Below are 23,184 nucleotides of genomic sequence, written 5' to 3' on the forward strand. Positions count from 1 at the left end.
AGAGAAGGAATGAGAAGAATCATTAACGTCGTGGGGGGCAGCCTTCTAAAATGACTCCCAGTGATCCCCCACCTCCTGGTATTTATTCATGCCCTCGTATAATCCCCTCCACTTAAGTGTGAGGTGGGCATAGTAGTTTGCTTATAATGAATAGAATATGGCAAAAGTAATAGGATATCACTTCCAAGATTAGGTGTAAAAGATGATTTCATCTTACTAGCACACTCTCTGACTCTTCAGCCTTGCTGGCTCTGATGAAGCAAGTTGCCATTCTGTGAGCTGCCCCAATAGTGAGTTCCACATGGGAAAGTGCCGAGGGCAGCCTTTGGCCAATAGCAAACAAGGAACTAAATCCTGCCAACAACCATGTGAATGAACTCGAAAGTGATTCCTCCCGTAGAAGAGCCTTGAGAAGAATACAGCCCTGGCTGACACTTTGACTGCAGCTCTGTGAAAGCACTGAAGCAGAGGGCCTGGTTGGCCATACCCAGATTCCTGACCCACAACAACTCCAGATAATAAGTGTTATTATAAGCCATTAAGGTTAGGGGTAATTTGTTATGCAGCAACAGATGCAAAGGTCATTGAAACAGAAGGAACAGCACTTGCAAAGATTAGAGGGCATAACACTGATTACATTCTGGAATGGCAAATATTCTTGTGTAGTTGCATCATGAAGTATGTTTGCAGGAATGACTGGAGATAAGATTTGAGATAAGGATTCGAGGCCAAATTGTAAAATGTGTTCAAGAATCATTTGTTTTTGTCAGTGTTCCCTCGCAGCAAACAGAAACCTCTCCAACTATTTGAAACAGAAAAACCTTAACAAGGGGAATTAGGTATTTACAACATTGTTGGAAGGGCTTAGAAACTAAGTCTGAAAGCTACTACGACTGTAGTTGCCTCTCACCACCCATGAAGCTAGGCCAGCTTCTGGAACTTTGCCACAGAAAAGCCCAGTATCTCCACGATCATGCTTGCCTGTGGCAATAGCTAAAGTAGTATAAAGCTGGTCTCTCCTTCCTTCTGCCGTCTAACTCCTGGATCATTGTATAGTACCAGGAAGTAAGGAAGTGCCCAATAAAAACACAATAATAGGGGTAGGTCAAAGGGACACAGGAGCAAATGGAAAGAGTTCCCAATGGTCAAAGCTGGAGCAATTTGAGCAAAAAAAAAAAAAGAAAAAATTACATAATGTTAGATTATACTAAAGTAGAAAATAAATATTCATGAATCCATACTGATAGAAATAAGTGATTGAATATATTAATGGAGATTAATAAATCGATATCATGTGCAAGAGAATGCCAAATAACTTATGCAGACATTCCACTTTCAAGGAGGCAGAACATAACTCCCCTACTGAAGTATGGGCTATACGTTGTGACTTCTTTCCAAAGAGTACAGTGTGGAAAGAGGGAAAAAAGAGCGCTCCCAGCTGACTTCAGTATTATTAAAATGCTCTGAGCTCAAACCTGACCTTGCATGTAGACTATTATAGGGTAAACAACTAAATTTTATTTACATTTAACTAGGAGATTGAACTGACAAATAATTGCTTTTCTTCCTGTTTGGAGACTTAAACGTTTTCTTTTTTAGTGTGTGAGTGACCCTCCTGTTCCTTAGGAAGAATTTATTTACTTGCATATTATTATTATTGTCTTTAGAAACCTGTTCTTCCCCAGAGCAACTGATTTTGCTTTGGGCACTAGGTAAAGGTCTAGAGAAGGGCAATAAAATGTAAAATTCTTTGGCTTGAAAGTCAATATGATTCAATTTTGTTCAAGCCAATGGACATTTAGAAACTCCCACTATATGCAAGTATGTGCTGGGTCTCAAGCCATCTGCTTGAATCCTGCTTTCTGCCCTTGGAAATCAGCTTGTCTTTACTGGACCCACATTGGCATGCTAATATCTGACAGTTGGCCTGGACTTTATAAAAAGCATGCAATTTTACAAGGGACTCCTTCCCAACACAGAGTACCTTTGTCCAAAAGAGTGGATCTGTAATGTTTGAGCCAGAGACACAGGCATAGAGAAGAGTCCTTTCTGGGCAGGGAAATCATTTGCACCACCTGCAAATATAATCACATGGCTGTCTACCTGCCTCGTTTGAAGACTGGCTTTGGTAGGCTGCATTGTAGGTCTGACCTGGGATGGCCCCTCATATTCTTCCAATTTCTCTTTGTTCAATGGAGAGTAAAGAGAATCTGACTAGGAAGAAGGAAACTTCTAGAACAGGCTCTACTTCTAGCTGTCTGTGACACTGGGCTCCATTTTTTTTAGCTAAGAAAAGAGAGTTTAGAGGAGATTATCTTGGGTCCTTCTGAGCCTTACATTTTCTGATCATATGAGCTGGATCAGGTAAGTCTTTGCTGAGGTGTGTCTGCCTCAGGGAGGGAGCAGTTCTCAAAGTTTTTTAGTGGTTCTCTTTTTCCCTTGTTATTGCAATGGCTTTGAAGAAAAATTCCCTGAAGTTGGGACAAGAGTCCTGAGTTGTCTTTCTTATTTTGCCTCTGTGGTTTTTGGCAAGTGACTGATTTCAAGCTTGCATATTGGAATGGTTTACATCCCTACATTGTCATTTGCAAGGAAAGCCTGGTATTGTAGGGAAAGGAGTGTGGGCTCTGTGGTCATTCTGACCTGGGATTGAATCCTACCTTTATCACTTAACTAGACATGTGACCTCAGAAAAGTGACTTAACTCCTCTAAAAATCCAACTTTCTAATTAATAAAAATTGACAGTAATAATCCTTCTCAAGGAAGATGTGGCAGTTAAACAGAACAACATGTGAAAATGACTGTCACTTAGTAGGTGCTCAATAAGTGATAGTTTCCTCCCTCCCTCCCCCTCTTCCTTCCTTCCTTCCTTCCTTTTTTCCATAATGATGGAAGTTTTACATTTTCGTCAGTATTTTTGCCATTGACATTTGGTCTATCTAGCGATTATATGTGGCTAGGTAGGGTTCTTCTCTTTCCTCCCTTCTCCTCCTGAGTAGGGCATATTCTTGTCTAAATTAACAGAAGATGATAGTAGCCTAATATACGGTAGATGCTCACGGATGGGAGACCTAGTGTGGAAGTTCTGATTGTTTTCCAGTTAGCAAACACAGAAGACCACTATTTAGGCTCTTTCCCTTTCTTCTTCACTCCCTGAGAACTGGTTGAGGCTGATAAAGCTTAAGGACTGACAAATCAGAGTTTTAAACTCATAGACCTCAGGGCCAGGTAGGTTGTAAATGAGTGGAATGGGCTGGGTGTGGGAGAAAAAGGCAATAGTACTATAAAATCCATAGGAAATGGTACCTTTACTTTGGTGTGAGGTTGCTATAGAGAGTGGTGAGGACTGTGGTGAGGTGGAGAAAGCATCTCCCATTTAAAGGGGGCAGCCACTGCTCAGTATTAATAATTATGGCTATGAGGGAATATGGGTTCTTTAGTTCCAGATCTTGCCAGTTTTCAAGGGAACGGAAATACAAATATATGAATTCTCTTGATGTTTAATTCTTGGCAATTAAACCAAATTTTAGTATTTGTGGGACAACCATAAAAGACTATGCCAACAGGTTATGGCCTCTGAGTTGAAAGGATCATGGAATTGTGGGGTTACTGGTGAGGGGAAGAAGATATTAGCAATCTCAGAGAGAAAGACTAGAGAGAGGGTGAGAGAAAGTTAGAGAAACAGGACAAAGGAGCTATCTGAATCTCCAGCTTCCTGTGAACTCTGGAACAGACTGGAATGTAGAACCTGAATCCAAAGTAAAGGACTAATTTATGTGTGTATACTTGACCTACTTAAAATAAGACCATCTGAATCAAGAAGAGCCTCACATAGTGATATATATACTCTTGGGTTTACAAATGTACTTCAGCTACCAAAATTGTCTCTCTTACTTTTGCAAACAACAGATCACTTCAATTTTGCATGAAAGGTATAATGCATCTATGTAAATAAGAGAGCAAAGGAATTTTCTAAATGCTTTTATTTTTTCAGCACAAATATTTCTGTACCTCTCAGACTCCTTTTGCTGGAAAAAGGAGAGCTAGTGATACATTTGGTAATGACATCTAAAAAATGTACTTTGGTGTATAGAGGTAATGATGTACTTTTAAGGTATGTTAATAATAAATTAAGGCTATAATTGTTGCCATATTCACGAGAAAATAATGAGTAGATTAGTCTCAGCAAAAAAAATAATTGGTTTTGGAAGTGGAAAGCTGGGGATATCAACACTGAAAAAAACTAGCTTCATACATTCTACTATATGCAATTTTTTATTAATAATCTTCAATTATAGAATGTAATAACTTGCACAGTACCTGACATATAGTAGGCATTCAGCAAATGTTTACTAAATTTTACTGCTTTTTAACACAGTAATTTTATTCAGTAATAATTTCTATAACTTGATAAAAATAGAAATTTTTAAGAGTTTTTTTGGGGGGGGGAGAAAAGAATATACTTTCTTTTCCCTAGAAAGTATGTTCTTCTAGATAAAATAGCAGCAGCAGGAGAGAGAGAGAAAAGTAAGTGTGTATAAGTTCTAAAAAGTGATTCCAACTAGAATTATTCAGAGATGAACACTTTGACCCTGTCTGTATTTACAGTCCCTACTGACAAATGCTGTTAATATCCTCAGCCTTATTCTTTTTCTCTATTTATTTTGGTTTTACAGAGATTAGGTCTCAAGTCACGGGAATCTCCATGTCCTTCAGTTGCTAAACTTTTCCTTCCTTCTTTTTCTCTTGCCTGGCTCAGAAGGACATGCCAGATGGTATAAGTGTTTCCTTTCCAGAGCTGAAGAAAGGATCTGGGCTGTAGAGTCAATCAATAGACAAAGCCTTGATCTCAATGGTTTCTTGGCTCTCAGCTCACCTATTCTCAGGGAGCCTAAAGGCCTCTTGACAAACATGTTCTGATTAGCTGTTTGAGGTCCAGGTGCTTTGCACAAGCTCCTTTCTCCCACTGGGATATTATTAGCACATAACCAGGCTAGAAAGGTTGTGGGAAGCTTTGGAGGTAGGAGGGTAGGATCCAGAAAGGATTGCAATAAGGAAAAGGGAATTCCCTTTAGTGAACTCCAGAGTCCAAAGGTAGCCCTGAGCTGACTCTAGTTAGGGACCAAGGGTAGACTTGCTTGTTTGGTTCTTTGGACCTTTTATAGGCGCCCCATCTGGGACCAGGATGTGTATCAGGAAGGAAAACAACCTCAGGTGTGTCCTCTTATTTCTTTCAGCTTCCATCTAAACTTCAGCTTCCAGGCATCGCACTGTGGTTTTGGGTTGACTCTTGGGCTCCTCGGGTTTTTTATCCATTTTCTTTGATTCCTCATTAGGGTTGCTATCATCGGCCTTCTCCTCCTTCACTACTTTAGTTTCTATCATTTCCTTCTGCTGGTTCTTGTTTGTAAAAGGGAAGGCCTTCACATACCTGTAGGCATAAACACAAAATTAAAGTGAGAGACTTCTATGTAACACATAGAACAACAGATAATGTTTTGTGATGGCCCATATTGGCATAGTACACTGGGTACTTTTATTTCAGAGAGATGCTAACACATGCACCCTCAAATACTTTAACCCATCCCCACCTGGATGGATTCATTTAGATAGGACAGTAAGTTTGCAGGCAAAACTTTAGGCTGGCCTTAACACCCTCTCATCAAAAACAAAGAATTGAAAATCAAATAAAGCATATCAATTTTTCCCTAGGTGTCAATCTTTTCTTTTTATTTCTTGATATTCAAAGGGACAGCCATTGACCTATATCTGAAGGCCGGATAACATACAAGTGCTGAAATAATAGGAAAGGTTGGGTGGTAGGGAGGACAGGTGAGGTGAGGGAGAACATTTACAGTATAAGAGGATTACCATCTCCATCTGGATGGAGGAAATGTCAATAAAAACCCTGGATAAACACAAGATATGGATGTGACAAAGATGACGAGACTAACCATGTGCCAACAATCCCACCTTTTGATGTAGCAAACCGCGAGGCCAGCTGCAGCAGCAAAGAAGAGGAGTGCAAGCACCAGCAGGGTCGTGGGAACACCTGGGGGAGACAGAGACCGCGCCTTGTTCCTCCATGTAGACATTACTGTGCACCGCTCTTCTAATGACTCATCCTTACACGTGATGGAGACCACAGAGCAGAAGAGCCTTCTCTGTGACCACACAGGGGCCACTTAGGGCGTTGGGCCCACATGAGCTTCTTTGCTTCCTGCCTATAGAATCCTTGGCCTTGCCTCATGCTCTCCCTACTCTATAAGTTGCAATATGACAGAGTCCATTTCCTCTCTGTGGCCTTGAGGTGACAAGTTTGGAGCAAATCAAGTGTAAGACCCTTTAAATAGGAAAACTAACTTGCTGATCATAGGCATTTAAGGTGTGTATATGTACTTTAAAAACTTCTGCATATGAATAGATAGTAATTTATTCTGAAAAGTCTTTGCGTTTTAAAAGTGAAGCTATTTCAGACTCATGATTTTTAGTTTAATCATTAAGGTTCTTTAGAGACCTCAAGTTCTAGGACTTTATGAAATTTGAATTTGCATTAAGCTTTTATTTGTATTTGTCAGGTCCTGAGTGCCCAATCTGGATACAGGCTAGTTTCTATGTATTGTCTGCTACACACACACACACACACACACACACACACACACACAAACTCAGACACATACACATAATGCAGACAGAAAGTTTTTACCTCCAAACCCAACAGGTTCATTCTTGAATGCCGCTTTATTTTCAATATACGATTCAGTTTCTGTAGATATGGTGCTCGTTTCCATAAAAGCTTCCGTTATGCAAATTAATTTTCTTTTCCGTGGAATAGAAGTGGAAGCCAGAGCAGGAGCCACAGTGGGTGTAATAGACTCAGGTCCATCAGTAGACATCGCTGAGTGTGTACTCTCACTGACAATCATTTCTGTTGTGTATGTTGCAGTTTCCGTGTTGAATATGGGATCATCGGTGGTGATAATTTCTGGAAAGCATGAGTTAACCCAGGTATCTGTCCGGGGAGGGAAAAGTGAAATAAGAAAGTATTGCAATAGCCTCCTAATGGGTCTGACTGTCTCTATTCTTACTGTCCTCCGATCCCTTTATACTGCAGCTGGAATGGTCTTACAAAAATGTAAAGATAATCATATCACTTCCTCCTTTAGAATCCTTCCCTGACTGCCTGTACTGCACAGCCTATAAGGTCTTCCATGATCTGGCCCCCTGCTGACACGGCCAGCCTCACCTGATCTGTCTTTCTCTCGTTCCCCCTGCCGTGCTAGAATTCCTTCAGTTCTTTGATATGCTTTCTCTAACATCCAAACCTTTGACCTGAATGCTTTCTTCGCTTGTAAGACTCTTTGCCCCTCTTTATCAACTCCTCCTTGTCCCTCAGGTCTCAGACTGAATATCTCTTTCTTAGGCAGACTTGAAGACCAGATTGGATCCCTAGACATGCATTCTTGTACCTCCTTGTACTTCCCTTCTCACTACACTGCTCCCCACTGGACTGCTCCCTGGAAGCAGGATTCCTGTCTTTCTTGGTCATCATGGTATGTGCAGTGTGGTGGGCACATAGTACATGCTCAATACTTGATGTCTAAAGGAAGGAAGGAAAAGTGAAATGAAGAAAGGAGTAGATGGGGAGACCAAATATACACACATGACACCACTTGAGGACAGAGATCTACTAAAACCAGATTTCTCTGTGCTCATCAAAAAAAAATTTTTTTTAAGGGGGTGGGAGACAGGGGAGGGATGTAGGTTTGCTCTCCAATCTGTTGAATGTGGTAGAGAGGAAACTAATATTTGTTGAACATCTTGCTCTGAGTCAACCATGGCACTTCATTAAGCAATTTTATAAAACCCTCATTTATACAGGAAGAAACTGAAATTCAGAGAAGTTGAATAACTTGCCTAAAATCACATAGCCAGTAAATGCCAGAGCCATGCAATATATTACAATATGTATTTGCATCTCTTTTAAATCTCTGGTTATTTGTGATAGTGGGTATCATCAGCTGGAATGTTAGCCATGAAGAAGAAGTTATTCTATTATATTTGAAAATTAAGTAAAAGTTACCAACCAAGGCCATGGTAAACATGATAAAACATTTTGACCCCACATGCATTCAGTCAATATTTTATACTATTCATTTCATTTTGAAAAGACCTCTATTCAAATAGGCATCATCCTTGACCTCTGCCCTAGACTTCGGAAGGCAGCTATGCCCACCACTATACCACCAGTGCCGCCCTGGATTTTTAGCTACGTTTCCCGTTCTTAAGCAGGTGCTATATACTTCCTTCAAGAAAATGAACATTTTTTTTAATATCAGGGGAAAAGTATACTGAACACGATATACTGTGCTGGTAACTGAGAATAAGGGATGATTCCTGTTTCCAAGAGGACAGAAGTATTTTGATGAGGCTAGGGGGCGATAACTGGGAATTCACAGAGGAGACGGCATAAGCAGGATGTGGAGGGTTAATGCACTCATTCAACAAATATTTATTGAGCTCCAACTCTGTGCCAGGTGCTGTGCTAGATGCTAGGGATGTGGTGCAAATAAGACCAAGTCCTTGCTCATAAGGGCTTATGTGTTATTGGAAAGAAGGATAGAGATAATAAAATTTTTTTAAAAAGCCAGAAATTTCAGAGGATGATAAATGTTGAGAAGATAATTAAACAGGATAAGGATCAAACTGGAAGGGGCAGGAATGGGGACAGATACTTTGGATAAGGTGATAAGAGTAAGTCTCTTTGGGGAGGTGATACTTAAGCTGAAACCTGAATGATGAAAAGTAGCAAGTCATTGAAGATCTAGGGCAAAAGCATTCCAAGTAAAGAGAACAGGAAGTTCAAGAGCCTGAATTTGAATAATCTCAGCATGTTTGATGACTAGAATGCTGGTATGGCTGGAGTAGAGGTCCAGGTCATCTAGCATGGAAGAGGGAATAGGATATCCCAGTCAATAAGAACAGCGTGACCCAAGAATCCAGAAGTTTGAAAGTGTAGGTATGTCAGAAAATGACAAGGAGCACGATGTGGCTGGCGTGTAGGCTGTGTGTATGATGGGGAGCATGAAAGACTGCAAGTAGGAGGTGAGACTGGGAAGACAGGTCGGAGCCAGTATATCAAGAGTCATAATTGCCATGGTAAAGAATTTGGAATTTATTCTGTAGGAGAAGGAATTTTCAACTGGGGGCAGCAAACCTTCCAACTGATATACAGAAGTTCTCATATGTGCCCAGTTTTATGTGCACAAGTCTTCATAGTTCACATCAGATTCTCTGATAGGAAGCCACCCAAGGCTGTGCAGAAGAGGAGGGACGTAATCATCAGAGGAGGTGTGTGGAGAATGAAATAGAGATGGGAGAAAGGGCAACCAGGAGCCAAGAAGGAGACTATTGCAATTGCACAGAAATGGGAGAACGCGGAACTATCTGGAATTCTAAAACTTATATCTTAGAGATCTTCTAGAGAAAAGTGGTTCTCAACTCTGGCTGCAGGTTAGAATCGTCTGGGGAACTTTAAAAAAATACTCATGTGAAGGACCCACCCTGGGCCTGGTATATTACTGACGTGTGGTCATCACCAGGGAAGGTGACGTGGAAGTGGCAGGGCCCGAGGTTTAAATCCTGGCTCTGTCCCTTACTGACTGTTGCCACAGCAAATCACCCTCTAAGCATCAGCTACTTCTCTTGGAAAGTGGAAGTGGTACACTTGTATCATTTCACTGAGGATTGATGAGACAGTAAATGTGTAGGGCCTAGCAGAATCTATGGCATGATCTGTAATATCTGTAAGAATTCGTTTCCTTTGCCTCTCTGTTCATTAAGTGTAGCCAGGAAGGCCGCCGTGTGAGGGAGCAACAACAATCTGATCCCGTGGTCCCTTACTGGTCGGGGGCACAATGTGTCTCACCTGGAAGCGTTAGGACCTGGCTCTCCTTCCCTCCAAACTACAAATATAATTTCTCTAGAATGTGCCAAATGCTTTGATAGATATTAAACACAGTGTGGTTGGTGTCCAAGAGGAAAGATAGGAGTCAGGGATATAGAAAGGCTGCCTGAAGAAGACGGTACTTGAGACTTGAATAAAGAATACAAGTTAGCCAGGTGATGAAGAGGACGGGCATTGTGGCAGAGGGAACAACATGAAACAGGTGGTGCACGCCGAGCATTAGAAACACTTTGGTCTGATTCCCAAAGCTCACAAAGGTAGCAGTAAGAAAGACAATTAGGGTAAGGTTTGGGGTCAGGTTTAGGGTTACTGGGATCCTCAGAGCTCACAAGATAGCAATAAAAAAGAAAGTTACAAAAACAAAGAAGCATAGGGTAAGTCTAGGTTAGTGTGACCATGAGGGCTAGGGTAACTCTGTTCCTCACAAAGATGGCAAACAGAAGCAGGTGACCCTGATTTATTTCAAAATGATAACATAACCACACAGGGTAGCAAATTTTCTCAAGTCACTTTTGTACACAATTCTCTGACAGTACATCCTTAGAGGGATGTCTTCTGAGGACTAAAAGAAATGCAAAGGAATTGGAAATTCCATTCAGTAGGTTTATTATTCTTAATAATGCTGTTTTTATAATTTTGAAATTATTGTAGGATAAGAAAATATATTATTTATTGGGAACAAGAATTTTCCATATAAGAGAAAAAGTATAGAACAAAGTAAACAAAAAGTATAGAACAAAGTAAACAAAGAAAAAACTTGAATTGTTAAATTTGAGTTGGAAATATCAATGCAAATGCAATATATATATGTATATTTTTTTCCTAGCTGCCCACTAAAAAGGACTGAGAAGCAATGGAAATGAGAGTAGTAATGAGAACAACTTGCATGCAGATCTTGGTTTCGAATCAACATTCTCTGCTAAAAAGAACCAAGGCCCCTTGGAGAAATAAATGGCTGATTCCATGTGTGGGATAAAGAAAGTACAAAGTGAGCCTGGGACATGTTATCATGCCAGAAAGCAATGACTTGCTCAAATACTAATGGGATGAAAACAAAAGTCAACTAGAAGGGGCTCCCACTCGCCAAATTTCAGACAATTTGAGCATCAAAAAGAATAATAATTGTAAAATTGATTATAACATATTGAACACAGAGTAAGTAAAATGCTACATGTCCATGGTAGTATAAAGGGGAGGGAGGACGTGTGTGTGTGTGTGTGTGTGTGTGTGTGTGTGTGTGTGTGAGAGAGAGACAGAGACAGAGAGAGAGAGAGAGATTCTTCTTTATCAAAGAATGCCAGCTAACAAATGTAGAAGGAAGAATAGATGTAGAAAATTATCATTTTGCAGTCCTGCATATAATAATTGATTCCAGCTAGGATCATCAATATCTGCTTGAACTATCAGGTAAAAGATGATTGGGGGGTCAGACTATTTGCATGGCGCCAAAATGTCACACTATAGGTTACCTCCTCATTGCAAAGGGGAAAACACATCTGAGTTCATTAGAGAGGTCTGGCAGTCACCGTCTTATTCAAATGATCAAAGTTAGCATGTAATAGGGGGACATACTTACATTAAGGGCCTTTTGCTGGGATATGATCTAAAGTACACAATATCATCTATCCAGTATTTTTGCCAAACCTAGTGAACATGAATCTAATCAACCCTCTACACCTAACTTTAAGTATATAGGAAGCGCAGGGAATGGAAATACAAGTTAAGTGAAACCACGAGGAAGCATACAAATCCAAGTCATCTCCCCTGACTCCTTTTCATTTAGTCCATAGGGCTGGGTGGCCTATCATTGCACTGACAGCTGGCAGGAAGGCCAGGAAGTTAAAAGGCCAGGCCATTTGACCGGCATGGACTGGCCGTCAGATGAGCAAGCGTGCAAACCACCAATTCCGCAGCCAAAAGTGATAGGCGGCAGAGGCGAGGGGAGGAGGATGGTGAAAAAGATATGGGAAGAAGCTTATGTTCCAGTCTTCACTCGGCCTCTAGCTGACTGTAAGACTTTGAATAAGGCAAACCTCCATTCTGAGCTACAGTCGTTTCATCCATGAAGTGAGCGAAGTGGACAAAGTCTCTTTCACGGCCCTTCCTGGGCCAAGGCTCCCTGGTTCACAGAACGGCTTGGACCTTATGCTGCCTTTGGGCAACAGAACACTGCTGGTGCACTTTTATCTCTTGGATCTTAGAGAATGACCACTGACCCATCTGGCCTTTAGAAGGTCAGATTTATGAGTATGTGTGTAGAGTAATAAGACAGAGGTTCTTATGATAAAGTGAGAACAAGTGTTTAGTCAAAGACAAACTTTCTGAGAAGTTACTTAGGTAAAGCACTTGGGCTAAGGCCTCCAAGGTCTCCCAAGAAGGTTAAAGGGATGACCGTGAGCAAATCAGTTCTATTTTCTAGCTTTAATTCCTTCCTTCATAAAATGAAAATTGGGTCTTGTTCTTTAAAACATCTCATATAGCATCTGAATTTCCACTCCTGTAAAGGAATGTGGGATAAAGGAAAGAGATCTATGTGTGAATCTTCATAATAAGGAGACCTTAGAAGAATGTACTTATGTCCTCTGCAAAATAGGGATGATAAAGCACACCTCCTATGGAGATTGTCAAGGTTCAGCGAGATAACTTAGTACCTTGCTTTGTCCATAGTGGATGTTTCCTTCCCTTCGTCCTGTTTATCTTGTAGGATGAAGGCGGGGTGGGTAATGGAGCCTACAGGGATGCCCTCTCCCTATGTTGCCAATCTGTCATATTTTCTCTAACTTTTTGCTCTGAGAGGGACACCTCTACCCTGGTCAAAGAGGCAGTCTTGGGAGGATTCAGTGGCCATCACCATGATTGCTTCTGCTACTGCTCAGGGTTACTCTTCTCAGAATGGTTATAGAGCTATTGAAATCCAGACAAAAACATGCCACGTGGAGAGGCTGCAGATCTGACTCACCAGATGAGTTGTGACAGTAGGCCCTGTGCCGCTGGTTGAGTGAACTTCTCCAAATCAGGACGCCCACCCCGTTCTTCCCACACTTGGGGTTCTGGATAATCCGAGGGATGACCACGAACTGATTTTTAACCCATCCATAGCTGTAACAGAATACACATGATCTGAGTGGATGCGTTGATCTTTGTTGCTGAACAAGAGCACAGAGCCAAAAGAGCTCCCACAGTGTTTGTGAATCCAGCTGTTTCTCACCTGCAGGTCTCAAAGCCAGATTTCCATGCTGCTTCAACCTGCTCTTTGCTGGCCAGAGTTAGTCCTACGAGCCTACAGGCCTCCTGGGCTTCTGTGAAATTCAGCTGCGGGTGTGTCCTTTTGTTCACAAGAGTGACCCCCATGATTCTGCATGGTCCTGAGATGGAAAGCTCTGCAAAGGAATCACATAGGCCCTCAGTGTGCTGCTGTCCTTGCCCCTAGCCCTCAGGCTCTCCTTCCTAGTAGAGCATCATTGCCTCAACGCAGCAGCTGGGATTGAAGTTTAGAAATAATAGGACACAGACCAGACATTTTCCACAAGGACATCCTGCTGGGTTAGGTAGGTGCTTGCCCGGATCCATGCTGTACCTCTCACCAGGTCTGAGTCCATTGTCCCTCACTGCAATCAGGTTCCTTGTTCATTACGTGGAGGCTTTGGCTACCAGTTCCTGGGGTGCGGTCTAGGGGAGGCAGCTTCTGCAAACCTTTATGGAGTCTATAAAATGAAGGGTCTGAGACTTTGAGAAAGACAGAATCCAGGGCTCTGGTTAACAGAATAGTGAACCATACTCCAATGTCTGTTGGGGACAGCACTATTTCTGAGATGGGCTGAAAAATGTTGCACTTGGTATAATAGAAAGTGAACCTTCTCTGACCATTGGGGGGCAGGCTTACTCAGAAGTTCCTAGAGGAGTCAGATAGTAAAACTTGCATGGCAGAGAAACTAAATAAAGGAAGTAGACTTTTAAAGTCAGACCTGGATTTGAATCTAGCCTGTGTCGCTTGCTGGCTCTGTGAATTTAGGCTGGTTACTTCATCTCTTGGAGCCTCAGTTTCCATATTTAGAAAATTGAAAGAATAACAGTATCTGTTGTAGAGGGTGGTGAAAGTTAAATGAGTTAATTCAAATAAAAATGCTTAGCATAGTGCCTGCCACATAGTAGGCACTCAATAAATCATAACATAGTATCATTCTGTTACCTTCAAAGCACTTTGGTTTTAGTCTGCTAATGACTGATCTCCCTAGGGAAGCTGAGGCAGTTGAACAGTTAAGATGTAAATAATATCTTACTCAAAATCTAACAAATCTGAGAATTCTTTTGATCCCTTCTCTCTGGGTTCTGGGATTTATAGACCTGTATGAAATTGCAAAGTTGCGTTGCATTTTGGTACTTTGTTCCAATTGGGCTTCATCCACAAAAGTCCATAAAAGGGCATTTCGATCTCCCACGTAATTGCTTGAACACAGATCTGTGCACTGTCAAATGCTTTGACCACTGTCTAAGGTGTTATTTAAAGTTAAAGGAAGTTTCTTCTTGCAAACATGGAAGGAGCATTTCTAAGTCCCCCATGTGACCTTGCTGTGGAGCAGGGGGCTGGGGGAAGGGAAATGTATGGTATTTGTGGATAGCCTTGTTTGCTTCCAGACCCTGCTCTCACCAAAAGAGAGACCAGAGAGCCAACACCCAATATGAGCGCTTGTGACAGAAGCAAACCTTTATGGAGGTTTGCTCTTATGGTTTCCTCTTACGACTGTGTGCACTAACACTAATACCTACACCAACACTGATATTAATACTAATGTCAATGTTAATTCCAACTTCTATCACCTGTAGGTGCCACTCTGTGCCAAACCCTGTCTCTTTTGACAGAAAATTGAGGTTCAGGGAGATTAAGTAACTTTCCTGAGCCCAAGGATATACAGCAACTAGGTGGCAGTTTGGGGCACAAACCCAATTATGATTGATACTAAAACCTCAGTTCTTAACTAGGACGCTGTTCTGCTTCCCACTGTGCAATGTGGGGGCAAGATGAACACACACACAAACACACATATACACACACACACCACTAGAGCTGAACTCTCGGAATACACCATTTGTCCTGGAATTTGGCCCATTTCACTCATAAGCTTGTTTATGGCTGCTTCTTTGGGAATACCTGTAGAGAAGGTATATTAATTACACTGTAATGTGGTCTTGATACTCTCATCATACATCATTTTTACTCTAAATATTATTGTTATGAGTAATGATAGACCTATTCTTGGGAATAGACCTAGCTTTGAATATTTCTTCTATTGTTAATTGGCTGTGGGACCTTGGGCAAGTTAGCATTCTCAGCTGTAAAAGGGGGATGGTTATATCTTCTTTACAGAATTTTTGTCAGAATTTTAAAATTATATAACTTGTACCTAGTGGAGGCTGGGTCCACAGTAGACAGTCAACAAATATTCATAGATTTTATGCTTTCCTATTTAAGGGCAAAAACAGGGAGCTGGAATCCAAGTGATATTCGAGTAACCCCTTCCTCAAGCATTCTTAGGAAATAACAAGCACAGTAGAAACAGTATATACCTAGGAATCAGAGCTGAATTCAAACCCAAGCTTTATTATTTACTGCCTTCATGACATTAGGCAAGTTGCTGGGCCTCACTGAGCCTGTTCCTTCATCTATAAAGTGTCTTCTTAAGAAATATATATATATATTTCTTATATATAGTTTATATACTATATATAGTACATAAAAATAGGCCCTCAAAAATACTAGCGCCCATCCTCATCCACCCACCTTCATCAACCACCTTTTCCCTAATCATGGCTCTGTATAACTTTCAGTTGTTTCCAAAATTTCAATTCCCTTAGGAAAATTTTGCCATTATTGAGGATGGTCCAAAGACTGTGCTGAGTCAATGTCAAAGAACAATTTCCATAATAGTTTGAGGATTAACGGCAGTATTTGGGGGGAAAAGTGAATAGTCTCCCCAGGGAGATGTCAAAGAGGGCCAAACTTATTGAAAGTAACAGTTCTGGTATTTGAAAAAAAATCAACCATATTAACTCTAACCTCCCTCATAAAATGGAGTATGACAATATCGGAATCAACTCTGGATGCCTGTTCCGGACATACTTTATACCTCAGGGCATCTTCCAACAGAGGAACACATAATTTTCCTTTTAAAGTGCTCATATTTTCATTTGCCCAGAGCTGCAATGAGTGATTTGTGGTTACAATTTTGGTAGGGAGCTGATGACTAATTTTCAAACCTACATTTTCACAGATGTTTTTCAGTTAATTTGCTATTTACTGCATATTAAAAACATAAGCATTCCATGACAGTAGAGTAAAACTAAAAATAATGATACTGACACTTCCAAAAATATAAAACAGGCCAATATTCTGTGAAAGTTAACCATTTACCCCAGGCTAGGTGATTGCTTGAAATTTTTCACAATCACGCTTTCCTTCTTCAATGAAACACTTTTTAAAACAAGTGATTTCTCCTCAATGTTTTGTTTCAAAATATTGAAACAAAAATAAAATAAATATTGGGATATAAAATATCCCATAACCAAAAATAAAAGTCAAGATAACATAAAGGTAAATGAGAATCACTTTGGTGAAGCTGACAACACGGTGAAAACATTTCTGGCAGAGCAATGCTACCAATGAGATCTTCTGTCGACACTGAGCGCCATCCCACCCCAGAAATTCAGTCAAGAACTTAGTAGTCTTAGGACAATTTGCAAGATCTTGCCTTGCCTCAGGTTGGCAATCTGGTAAGAAACCTACCTTCTGTGCGGAGAGAGCCTTGGACCAGGAGCCTTGTGGTCCAGATGGAGGCAAGAAACACCACCAGGCTGAAGTACTTGGCCATTGCGCCAGCCCCTTCAGAGCTAGAGGAGCACCTCAGATGGGCACCAGCAGTGTCAGAGGCAGACGATCACCAGTCTGGATGGAGACTTCTGGAAGTAAGTGGGGGCCCACACAGCTCCACTTCATAACTGAGACATCCGGATTTCCCTGCTTTCAAGCTTCTGACTTGTCAAGGTCACTAGGGGAAATGAGTGACGTCCCTTGAATGCCCAGGCTGTACTTTGTGGATGGCTTTCTGGAAAATTTAGCTAATGCTGACTCAGAAAACACACAAACGAGGAAGGCAGATAGCACAGGGTGAACTGCTGAAGGTTTCCCCAATTCCCATATTCCCTGCCACCACCTCCCTCCCCCGCCAGCTCAGTTCTTGGTTCTTACCGGTTCGGTTCGTTGTTGACTGTGGAGCCCGCTCATTTATATACTCTTAGGAATGCCTCTGTCTCTGAAGGAGACTGAGCATGGATTGTGCTGCTTTTCCTCCCACTATCAGTGGTTTTTTTTTTTTTTTTTATTTCCGACTGCATATCCTTGTGATCTGTGGGGGAATGAGGCTGAGGCTCATGAAAATGAAAGATTATTTAAATACCAAGGACAGAGTCCTCATGCTTCCCTTCAGGATTTCTTTATATGTTTGAAATTTCTACCCCACTACAGGTGATTCCTGCTTCAAAGAAACCAGACACATTAAAATTCATGCAAAACATGACTAGGGGGGCAATTTACAAAATCAGTCATTTAATACTTTACAATAGTGGTCACCACAGGGGTCCTTTATATAATAACTCTCTCTTTGATAACTTCTCATATTCTGGTAGGTGAAAATTCCATTTAGACTTCCTCTTTTTTGTTTGATGAATGTGAGATTTATCTGCACTGTGTACAAGCAGTCTGCACTCTGTTTCCCCTGCTAGAGTTTCAGTGGTTTATCTTCCATGGCAATTATGGAATTCTGGCTTGAGAGTAATGCCTTGGGCAAAGGGTTATTAGTTTTCTCCAAAAGGAATGTCATTTATAGGAATAGTGTATGGATAACTAGTTCTTTCCCGTACAAAAGTTATTGGTCATAAAGTTAGATATTGGTGTGGAAGATACCAATAATGAAAGGAGACTCTGCTCTGCACAAACATAGAGAACTTGTAAGGGACCAGGGGAATATCCCTTAAATAGCTGTAGTTTAGACCTCATTACTTAGGTGAGCACAAGACCTAGGCTACGGGGACCTCAGAAATATACATGACTCCTCTATCACCATGGAGCCAGAGAGACAGGAAAGCAGAAATTGTGTTCTCTTCGTCATTATACTTAAAGCTAGCATCACACCTGAAAGACAGTTAGCCTTCAAGCATTTGCTAAAGTATTACAAAAAGGAAGAAGGAAGGAAGACAGGAAGGGAAAAGAAGAACCAGAAAGGGTCTCCCCACTGAAAGTCAACCACACCATGTAACATAACAGGAATGATGTCTCATGTTCAAAAGTTCCAGGGATTGGGGTAGGGGGTACATCTTGAGGGGAGGCATTTTAGAAATTTTGCCAACCACAGTTACCTACCTTTGATTAGATCCCGATTCTGCTTTCTAGGAGAAACTCTCACGTCCCATGTCCACCTTCATTGGATAGAATCTTCCTTGGCCACATTTGTGGCGGGAATTAGGCAGTACGGGCTCCTTGGGGGTAGCACAGCTTGTACAATCTGCTTTCTGCTGATATAAGCTTAGGATCCCAAAAGTTGTTTTCTAACTTAACAATCAAAGGAGTTTTTTTTTTTTTTTTTCAAAGGAGTTTTTAGTCCTGGCTTGTATCTCTGTACAATAAATATAATTCCCTCACAAACTTAGGTTTCTGATCTATTTGCTTCCATTTGATTCCACATACAATAATCACATCCCAAATCCTTTCCCAGTCACAATTCTCAAGATGTATTTCTTTTTCTCAGCCCTATGCTCCCCCCTCTCTAATTTAGTGGTGGCTACCCTGAGTTCATTAGAAACCACAGATGAAAGGGCCATATTCTTAATCTGGCCTTTACCATAGGGCTGCTCTGATATTAATTCAGCTGAAAAGTTTTATTGCTTCTTTTTCACTCAAGCTCTTCTCAGTCTGGTTGGGGTTTAGAAGGAGTCAGGTATTCTAAGCCTCAATCTAAGAACTCTATATCCTCTTTCCTTTCTGTTTCCAAATAGCCATTTCTTTCCCAAGTACTTCTTTTTCTTGCAATACCTCTCAAAAGGCAGCCAATAAAGGTTCACACATTTTCCAGTCACTTCTCCTAGAGCTATAGGCTGCCCATGGACTATCTTTCAAGTTACCATGGGTACGATTTTACCAAATATTTCTGTTTTCTTCATAACATAGGTCACCATATTTCTAGTCCCTGATATCAGTGTTCTGGTTTCCTGCCACTTGACTGCTAAGCCGGGGTCTCATATTTTGAAAATTTGCTGTTGAAGTACCCTGTTTCTGGTTCTGAATGCATTAGTTGGGGCAGGCTAATGGCTATAACAAACATTCCTGAATTTCAGTGGCTTAATATACTAAAATTTTATTTCTTGCTCACGTCACAGCTGAATTCTGTGAGCGCCCATTCAAAGACTTGGCTTCCACCTGGTGGTCCCACCAACTTCTCGGGCCTCAGGTCCTCAGCTGAATGCTCCGAATTTGGCAGGCAGAAGGGGGAATATAGAGGATATAAAGTACTGGGCAGGAGAGTCTATGTAGGAAATTGGATCTGGAAGGTCCGCATTCCCTTGCCCCTAGCTGCAAGAAAAGACTAAAAAATATAACTAGGGACTTCCCTGATGGTCCAGTGGTTAAGACTTCACCTTCCAATGCAGGGGGTGCAGGTTCAAACCCTGGTCAGGGAGCTAGGATCCCACATACCTCTTAGTCAAAAAACCAAAACATGAAACAGAAGCAATATCGTAACAAATTCAACAAAAGACTTTAAAAATGGTCCACATTGAAAAAATCTTAAAAAAAAAATAAAAATCTAGATGTGGAAATCAGACTGGTGAATACTTAACAGTCTCTATCACAGCGAAATGTATGAATTAAAACAAAGAAAGAAACAAGCAAAAACGTAGGCCAGGAAGATACAGGAAACTAGGATCAGGAATGAGGACTAGAAGGAGAGGAACTGATCCAGCCCCTGGGAGGGAGCCCATAGTGACCCGAGGGCTGGGGACTTCTGGGAGGCACTGTTATCCAAAAGTGGATTCTAATTCAGGGTTGGGCAAGGTTGTGGCCCAGCTCCACAAAATGAGGAGGCATTCAGCTGCTGCCAAAGGTTTGGAAATGTGCTTTTATTTTCAAACTCAGGTATGTGACACTCTATATTTCAAGGCTAGCACACCTGTGTGAGGTTTAACAATGTTAGGAGCTGACAGCCAGTGACACACAAATCCAGCATCTCCCTCTCCACTTACACCTCCAGGCTGTACACAGGGAGCAATACAGAGAGTCCTAGGGCCAAGCAGAAATGTCAGACCTGGGAGGCATTTTGAATGGAACTTTTATTTCAGATCAATATCACTGTTGGAAATACAGGGCCTGTTTCTGTCCATTTCACTGCTGCTTTGGCAACAGTTCCAATTGCCTCAGGTCATCTTTGCTTTTCTTGAAGAATTACTGGGAGTCCTGTTTCAGGAATGCCCTTGAAAACGTGGTTACTCTTTTGTTCCTTCTCGTCCTCAACCTCAACCTCCCTTTACTCACAGAGTCGTTTGGCTGAGGGCCTGGTCTGGAAGCATTCTTGCAGGCCTTTCTGTGGAGCAGCTGGAGGGTCAAGAGCTCACTGCAGCTCCTCTCCTGGCCTTTGTCTCAACAGGAAGCAAAGGTGGGAACCCTGTGACCAAGTGGGCGATGGGCCAGCTCAGCCTGGTCCTTCTTCACGGGAAGCTGAGACTGGATGTTGCCAGCCTAGAGTCCTGCCCCACAGCCAGCCTCTCTGGAGCGCCATTTGTATCCTGTCTTTGGCTTTGAGGGCCTCAACGTCCTCCAGTGTATCCAGTCGCCCTGGAAGAGGCAGGGCAAACCATCCATCCATGCAGCCAAAGTCCGTCCGCCATGATCTGCACCTCTTTACCTTAATGGCACATCCTTGGTCAACCCTGGCTTGGGCTTCTCTCACAGTGGTTTTCTAGCCACTGGAAAGGATGCCTCCCTTAGAACAACAGGTTGCTTTTACAGTGGGGCCTAACCTAGGTGGGTCTTTCTGAAAGGAGTGGTTGCATCAAGCCTAGCCCTTGAGCTTGGAAATGTTGTTGCTAATCAGGTCACAGAGTAGACTGAAAAATACTGGAATAAGTCGAGGCTAATAAAGATGTTATTTTTTTCGTTGAGTTGCTGGTGGTGATGATGCTGGTGTTGGGAAGTATGCAAAACGTCAGCTGTTCCCAGACTGCTCTCCACCCCCTTGAATGCTCACTTGTTCTTTTGACCAACATTTAATGATACCCTCCCAAGCATCGGCCATCATGCTAGGCACTTACCCAGAGAATGGGTAAGACATGCTTCTTGTCTTTGAGGAAAAATGCTAGGAAAGCCAGACACATAAATAAGTTATTCTGATACACTATAGTAATGGTCATTAGTAGTAGTAATGAAAATGTTTAAAAAGTGCCAGGAAGCACAGAGAAGGGTGTGACCTATTATGTGGGGCATGGTGGGGAGTTGGAGGGAGGCCATTAAAGGTGTAATGGAGGGGATGATTTTTGCACTTGATCCTGAGGAGTGACCAGAAGAAAAGAGGAGAGCGGCAGAAGAAAAACTAGTGAGAGAAAACAATTTAGTCTGGGAACCAGAAATGGCTTGGAGTGGCTGACGGGCCACTCAGGGGAGTGGGACTGGAATGTAAGATGTCCAGTTAGGAGGCCTTTGGAAGAATCAATTTAGTGCAGGGGTTGAGAGCACAGCCCCTGGGGCCAGCCTGGCTGGGTTTGACTTCCAGCCCCATGATTTACTAACTGGGTATCCTTGGCAAGTTACTTTGCATGTTTTGTGCTTCAGTTTCCTTATCTGAAAATGGGAAGAGTCACACACACAGTTTTTTTCTTTTTCTTGAGGACTCATTGAATGAATCCCTATATAATACCTAATACAGTGTTTGGCTCATAGTAAGTTCTATATGAGTGTCAGAAACAAAAACAAATGTCAACAGCAAAACAAAAACAACAGCAAAGCCACCACCATAAAACCCACACAGAAACCAGCGCCCCCCAGAAATGATGAGGCAAGAAGGCAGGTGGCAGCTGTCAAGGTGGAGTGAGAAGTCCAGCTGGAGGTGGGACGCACTCTGTTTTCTGCTAAACAATGGGAATGCTCTGAGACCTACACTTTGGTTGGAAATGCCATTGAAACTGGAACACTGCAGTGGAGATGCACACTCGCATGTGGGCACAGCGAAGCTGAAAGTGCATCGTGTCTCCTCTTTCCCCCTGAGAGGCGGGTTAACTGCTCTCAACCAGAGAGAACAAAGAGGGGATAGACTGTGCTCTACAGTAGCTCAGAATTAGCCCTGGAAATGGAGACCAGCAAGTTCGCCATGGAAGCCATGAGTTTTCAGTGTTTCTCAAACATCTTAAGCCCACATAGAAAGCTCACTGAACAGGTGCCTGGTGGCTGCCCCACACCTAGTGAAAATCTGTGGGTTGGCTTTAACCCTAACACATACCCAGAGCACACGTTTGGAGGGTAGGTGGCTTCATGCATGCGTGTGCTGTGTGTGTGTGTGCTCTGTGTATGTGTACAGAGGAATATATGTTCATTTACATCTTCCCACTTCATTTCAAGCACAGAGCTAAAAAGCAGCCTAAACGTTTTTCTGATAAACCTTTCTGACTTCTGTAAAGAGAAACTCTGATTGCAAAGGGGAGAAGGGAAGGCTGAAGGAGAGTCAGTAAGAATGAGATGGGAAATGGGAAGATATTCATGTGAGACTCCAAATTCCAGGTCTGATCCTTGGGGGCAGAGTTAGCCTTTAGACACAATCCTTCCTGATTTCCGATCAATGGCAGAGAGGAAAATGGGGAGGGGGAGGGGGCTGCGCACTGTAGCCTATAAAGAAGGTGTTTTGTTTCTCCCCAGCCATCTGAGCTGGCGCAGGCAACTGTCCCTTCCGTTGGAGTTCCCTGGTGAAGGCCACTTCTTTGTCCACTGATGCTTTTTGTTGATCCTCCAAGAACATCAGTTACTGTGTGTGAATAGCTCCCATAGGGGTGCCAAGTGTGAAAGAACCCCTGCTTGTTCCCCTGACGGCAGCAGCGGTGTGCCCATGCCCAGACCTGACACATCATGCTTGGGGAAAGGGCAGCAGGCTGTGTGCTGGAGCAGGGCACTGGCTGGGTGTCGGCTTTC

General features: G+C 42.2%; 1 protein-coding gene across 1 annotated transcript; it reads right to left on the reverse strand.

Annotated features, from left to right (window-relative positions):
* Window positions 1-4,646: 4,646 nt before the first annotated feature.
* LYVE1 (lymphatic vessel endothelial hyaluronan receptor 1) lies at window positions 4,647-16,979 on the reverse strand. The gene is made up of 6 exons (XM_065882610.1): window positions 16,750-16,979; window positions 13,177-13,348; window positions 12,928-13,067; window positions 6,708-7,013; window positions 5,975-6,053; window positions 4,647-5,432 (listed from the first exon to the last, which is right to left on the reverse strand). The coding sequence occupies exons 1-6, from the start codon at window positions 16,832-16,834 to the stop codon at window positions 5,246-5,248; spliced, it is 969 nt and encodes a 322-aa protein (XP_065738682.1). The 5' UTR covers window positions 16,835-16,979; the 3' UTR covers window positions 4,647-5,245.
* Between the last annotated feature and the right edge of the window lie 6,205 nt (window positions 16,980-23,184).

Source organism: Phocoena phocoena, chromosome 8, assembly GCF_963924675.1.
Source record: "Phocoena phocoena chromosome 8, mPhoPho1.1, whole genome shotgun sequence".
In the NCBI taxonomy this organism is placed as follows: domain Eukaryota; kingdom Metazoa; phylum Chordata; class Mammalia; order Artiodactyla; family Phocoenidae; genus Phocoena; species Phocoena phocoena.

Coding starts and splice junctions, on each gene's coding strand:
- LYVE1 (XM_065882610.1), bottom strand. CDS start 16,834: ATGGCCAAGTACTTCAGCCTGGTGGTGTTTCTTGCCTCCATCTGGACC. Junction 13,349..16,749: donor AGGCTCTCTCCGCACAGAAG/GTAGGTTTCTTA, acceptor ATTCCTTTGCAG/AGCTTTCCATCTCAGGACCA. Junction 7,014..12,927: donor CTACTGTCACAACTCATCTG/GTGAGTCAGATC, acceptor CTCCCCGGACAG/ATACCTGGGTTAACTCATGC.